Source organism: Tachysurus fulvidraco, chromosome 26 (genome assembly GCF_022655615.1).
Source record: "Tachysurus fulvidraco isolate hzauxx_2018 chromosome 26, HZAU_PFXX_2.0, whole genome shotgun sequence".
NCBI lineage: Eukaryota > Metazoa > Chordata > Actinopteri > Siluriformes > Bagridae > Tachysurus > Tachysurus fulvidraco.
This window is the reverse complement of record NC_062543.1, coordinates 9717367-9723366: the sequence shown is the minus strand read 5'-3', so window position 1 is coordinate 9723366 and position 6000 is coordinate 9717367. Positions and strand designations below refer to the sequence as shown.

Below are 6000 nucleotides of genomic sequence, written 5' to 3'. Positions count from 1 at the left end.
CTTTCTATTTCATCCTTGTAAGATTAAACTACTTTTGCCAATATATGACAACCCTGGAATGGGGAAAGTATTGGGCCATCTGCTTGATGGCATGGAAGGCTAGGTCTGTGGCCCAGTGGAAGTCAAATATTGCCTCAGGATCTAATCCCTCTGCCTTATCCAGGTAGCTCAGCAGGTCAGCATGGTAGGACTGAAAAACCGACATGGTGTGTAGGGACACACCAGCCTGACATGCCACCCTGTCTTTCCAGAAGAGGCAGAGGGGGTCTAGACAGCTGAAGCTTATAAAGAAGCTTATAAAGCTTAGAATGATCTTAAGCTTATAAAGCTTAGAATGAACAACCATCCCATTCTCTTTACAATGGCATCAAACTCCTCTCTTATTTTAGACTGGAACCCAACCCTTCTTTATCTTTAGTCTGGCACTCAACCCCACTCTGTTTAGTATAGGATCCAACTCCTCTATCCTATTGACCTTAACCCTGTTTTGTCCTTAGATTGGCATGAATCTTCTCTCTTCATACAAAAGCATTCAATCACTCTTTCTTTTAGACTGGTATCCAATCTCATCCCATCCTTTTAGACTGACTACAAGCTCTCTCTCCCTTTGGAGAGGTTCCCATCAAAAGTGTACTCTCTACCTATCTCTTAAACACAAGATTATAAAGAAAACAATTCAGTCATTTCTTTCATATAATTGGTAGCCAACCAACTCCCTTTCATCTGGCACCCTAACCCTCTCCTTTTCCCCTTACCCCAATACTTGTAATCTCTGAGACTTGCATGGCTCGTTCCAATGACTCTGTCTGTGTTTTGGAAAGCTTTACTCTCTCAGCCACCTGCAAAACATCAACACAAACAAGATAAATAATAAAATAATGCATTTAAAATGGCCTACAAAGTCAGATTCAAACAATATAGTTATTTTACCATTTTTATTGTTAACCACAATATACAGAAGTTGAATTTAAATATAGTTCCCAAAAATATTGGAATGACAAGATCACTTTTTTGTTTCACAATTCTTTTGTTACACTCAAAGAACGTGGGTTTGAGATCAAAAGATTAATATGATACTATATATCAGAATTTCAGCTTTCTGTTCCTGACATTTGCATGTAGATGTGTTTAAAAAACTTAATAAAATGGCAAATGTATGTGCAAATGTCTAGAAACTGATGAATACAGCAAACAGATGAAATTCAATTGGATCTTTTTAGCTCATATTCTGTCAAAGGTACATAATTATTTGGCAAATGTTCAGCTTGTCTATTGTGTTAGATGCAGGATGTTTAGTAACACTACATCTTTTTCTTCTTATTCTTTTGTCTTTTCCTGTTAGGGGTTACAACAGTGAAACATCTGTTTCCACCTAACTCTATCCTCTGCATGTTCTACTCTTGCACCAATTAAATTAATGTCCTCTTTTAACACATCCATATATCTCCATCATTACCAGAAATTTTACTTTCAAGATTGGATCACCAACTGACCCTGCAGAAATCGACCAGACAACTGATCCCTTACAGACAGTCAAAGTTTCCTTACATCCTAGATAATGTACCTTCACATAAAAAATAACTACTTAGAGAGAAAATATAGCACCCTGGTATAATGATCATCCTTAAAACAGACCACTAGGAAATTAAAATGTATATGTTGTCAATGTAAAATGGAGTAACGAGATCACAAACCTGCAGCCACCAGAGGGAACCCTCGCTGGAATTTTCACTTCCAGTTTGCCGAGATTTACCACATCTCTGTTATGCTTATACAGATCTCAAATATAAATATCTCAAATACAGACCACTCGTCAGATGCTCTAAACTGGTTCCTAAGCAGGTGAAAACCTGGCCAGCAGGAGCCACCTCTGCTCTTCAAGACTGTTTAGAGTACACTGACTGGAACATCTTCAGGGGGGCTGCAACCAACAGCGATTCCTTCAACTTAGAGGAGAATTTAATTAGAGACCAGCTACATCAGCAAGTGCATTGATAACGTGAGCATCTCCAAGACCAGCATCACACGCTCCACCAGAAGCTGTGGATGACAGCTAAGATGCATGCAAAGCAGGGAACAGGACAGCCCTAAAAACAGCAAATGCCAAACTGTCCAAAGCTATCAGAGAAACAAAGCGTGCATATGGGGTCAGAATTGTTTCGTTATTCTGAATAAATACACTATGATCCACAAATAAATATAAAGAGTTTCACAAATATTTTTACAAATTTCACAAAAAGAAATGGAATTAACAAATAAATAAAATGGGATTTGCAAATAAAAAAAAAATTATAAATTGTATTTATTTGCGAATTGCTTCCTGCTCATTTGTGAATCGCGTTCTTTGCAGTTGTGAATCACGGCACGCATTTGTGGATTGCGTTCTGTGCATTTGTGAATCACGGCACGCATTTGTGAATCGCGTTCTGTGCATTTGTGAATCACTGCATGCATTTGTGGATTGCGTTCTGTGCATTTGTGGATTTGAAACATTTCTAACGTCAAGACGTGCACAAGAATCCACAAATAGGTGGACTCCGCCCACCGTCTACTCCAGCCAATCAGACAACGGTCTCGTGGTGCTGACCAATCGTGGCACGGTCTACCTCAAACCAATCACGTTCTGATTTACTCGCACTATCACAGTGTAATATGTACTGCAAAATACGATTAAAAAAAACAAATAAAAAACATTTGTCACAGATTCAAGCCCAATCTGGTAACCCTGTATGGATTGTAGCCAGCACTAAGGGTTAGTTCAATTCTGCTTTCTTTGGAAACGATTTCAGCATCATCAATGGGTCCAGGGGTAGTGTGAAGAGCGAGTAAATCAGAACGTGATTGGCTGGAGTCCACCTATTTGTGGATTCTTGTGCACGTCTTGACGTTAGAAATGTTTCAGATCCACAAATGCACAGAACGCAATCCACAAATGCGTGCAGTGATTCACAAATGCACAGAACGCGATTCACAAATGCGTGCCATGATTCACAAATGCACAGAACGCAATCCACAAATGCGTGCCGTGATTCACAAATGCACAATGTCTTTTGTCATTGCACTGTTTGCACTAGTTGCACAAATGCACTTTATGTGGCTAGGATGAACTTACTAAGGCCCTTAGCTTTGTGTTGCTCTGTGTAGCTCTGTTTTTGTTCTATGTAGCACCATGGTCCTGGAGAAACATTGTCTCATTTCTCTATAAATGGCTCACTTCATCTATAAATGGTTGAAATGACAATAAAAGATTCTTGAATTGGACTGTTTGCTCAATTCCTTATTAAACTCATTCTGCTTTGCACCACATGGATCCTGCTCAGCATTTATTACAGGATACTTTGCCGATTTATGTGGATCCAGCAAACCCCATGCAGCTCTAGATTTTGCTGCTGCAGTGTGGGACAATGACACACAAATACAACTTCCTATGTCTATTTCTTCCAGTCAATTAGTGACATATTCAAGTATCCTGTGGGAGGTCAAGGTATAGCAGAACAGCACCTCCAGCTTCATCAATGGGTCAATTCAGCAGCCAATTACTCTAGCAGCACAAAGTAGGTGGAATGATCCAACAGTGTTTAGGGAGGGTCTCAACCAATCTCTTCAGATTAAATTCACTTGTCGGGATGAGGACCTCATGAGGACCCTGACCACAAACTTCCCTTCATAATCGAAGAAGATGCTTCTTGTTTTGGGATAGGAGTTGTGCAGGAACTCCTATCCATTAAGGAGGCTCTCAATAAGTGGAGACACTGGATGGAAGGGGCACATCACCAATTTCAAGTTCCTACAGATCACAAAAACCTAGAATACTTAAAGAGCACCAAAAGACTTAACCCCTGGCAGGCATGGTGGGCCCTGTTCTTCTACATCCCAGTTTCCTACTTACCAGGGACAAAGAACAGCAAGGCTGATGCTCTCTCTTATCGTCATGACCTAGGGAATACTGAACACCAAACCCATTCTCCCACTGACCGCCATTGTGTCACCTATACAGCTGGCCAGGACTGCAGTGGACAGCTGGTTTCACCAAAGCACCAAGGTCAGGAAGAACCCCAACACACATTTCCAGAGGGACATATGGCAACAACGCATGAAAACAAACTGCAGAAGACGCCCAAGCATGCAATATCAGCCAGGACAAAGGATCACATCTGGATTCTACTACCGGATTTACAAACAACCATGTTCATGCTACACTGAGATGCAAAGTATCTTTACCTGTTTTACTAAGCCATTTGTTGTTTGCTCTGTTCTTGCCTGTGTATGATCCGTTTTCTGTATTTAGGATTTACACCTATTCTGTTTTGCCCCTGTCGGATTGTTTGCATTACAAACTGGTATTGTTGTTGCCGAAACCTTTGTTTATGCACTTTTGCTGCCGTATTGGATTGTTTGCTTGATTCCTTATTAAGTCATTCTGTTTTGCCACACATGCAACATAACGCTGCTAAGCATTAATTACAACAGATAGTATTTCAAGTAGCTGTAATGGTTCCCACTGCTCTTCCAACTCCACACCATTAGAATGAACTATTGCCAGAATTGAGCATTTCCCAATTCAAGGCTACTTTTTTAGTAAGCCAGGTTTACGACATGCTTACACCACTGACTCACAGCTCCTAGCCCTTAAGGTTAGCAGCCTTCCATTGACAGCTCACACTGCTGCAAGCCAACACCACGATATATATATATATATATATATATACGTATATATATATATATGTATATATATATATACGTATATATATACGTATATATATATATATATATATACATATATACGTATATATATACATATATAGTATATATATATATACTATATATATATATATATATATATATATATACGTATATATATATATATATATATATATATATATATACGATATATATATATATATATATATATATATATATATATATATATATATATATATAATATATATATATATATATACATATATACACACACACACACAGACACACTTCATCATCCATTTGTGGTGAAAGTAGACACCTGCATTTATGGAATCCTCTCTCAATATCGTCCTCTCGTAATGGCATTCTGAACCTGGCAAACTTTTCTCTTGTGCATATTTTTTCAGGAAGTAACAAAGATGTGAGGAATTGAAAACTACTGTCCATCAAGGTGGCAATAGAGGACTGGAACCCTAATCCTAGGCCATGTGCGTTTGTTTATGTTCCGTGTCACGTGTCTGGCCCTTGTTTAGTCCTCCCCGTCTCCCTTGTTCCCTATTGTTAATTGTCATGTTTATTTAAGCGTGCCGTGCTGTCGATGGCAGCACAGAATCATCATCAGTGTACCCTTATCCTTTGTCCTGTTTAGTTGTAGTCATTGTCCTGTTTTGTGTTTATTAGTTTTTAAACCCTGTTTATTTGAAGCTATCCTGTATCTGGGTCTGCCTTGCTCCTCCCAGTGTGACTTCTACAGACCTAAATGCTGGAATAGTCCCTTCTACTTCAGTGGTTGGGGAAAACTTCGAATGTGCCTGACAGCAATGAGTGTTTCCATCACAGTAGAGAGGTGTGAAAGTCTTAACAAGAACCAGAAGAAATTAACAGATCAATCCTATCTAATCCACACAGCATTGGCTTCCATTCAACTTTTGTGTTGATTATATAATACTACTACTGAACTATAAAGCATTTAATGGAATGAATGGCCACAGTTTCTTGTCTTTGATGCAACATTTTTATGATCCAACATGCCTACTTCAATCAAATGATGCAGGCTATTTGTTAGTAACTCAAGTAGTAACGGTTAAAAGAGGGCAAAGCACTTATAGAACAGCTTTCCAGTAAAGGAGCAGATCAGGAGGGCTCATGGTCATGAAGTGTTTTGGTGAAATGGGATGTCTCAATGCTGTCAAAGCATTGGTAAGCATTTGCAACATCAATGGATGCAATAAAGTGAGGCAGAATGGCACCCAAACATTAAATTTATGCAAGTGAATTATGGTCATGATTCTCTATCTC

The 6000-nt window shown here is 39.0% G+C and overlaps 1 protein-coding gene across 9 annotated transcripts in view; it reads right to left on the bottom strand.

The window, feature by feature from the left end:
* mcc (MCC regulator of WNT signaling pathway) overlaps positions 1-6000 on the bottom strand; it is a 94655-nt gene that overhangs the window by 44069 nt on the left and 44586 nt on the right. For all 9 annotated transcript variants that reach the window (XR_003443969.2, XM_027168010.2, XM_027168011.2 and 6 more), the window contains exon 7: positions 756-839. Coding sequence is in view for 8 of the 9 variants with exons in the window: in XM_027168010.2 (XP_027023811.2) it covers positions 756-839 (84 nt within the window). In the remaining variant the exon portion in view is untranslated. The remainder of the gene's footprint in view (positions 1-755; positions 840-6000) is intronic.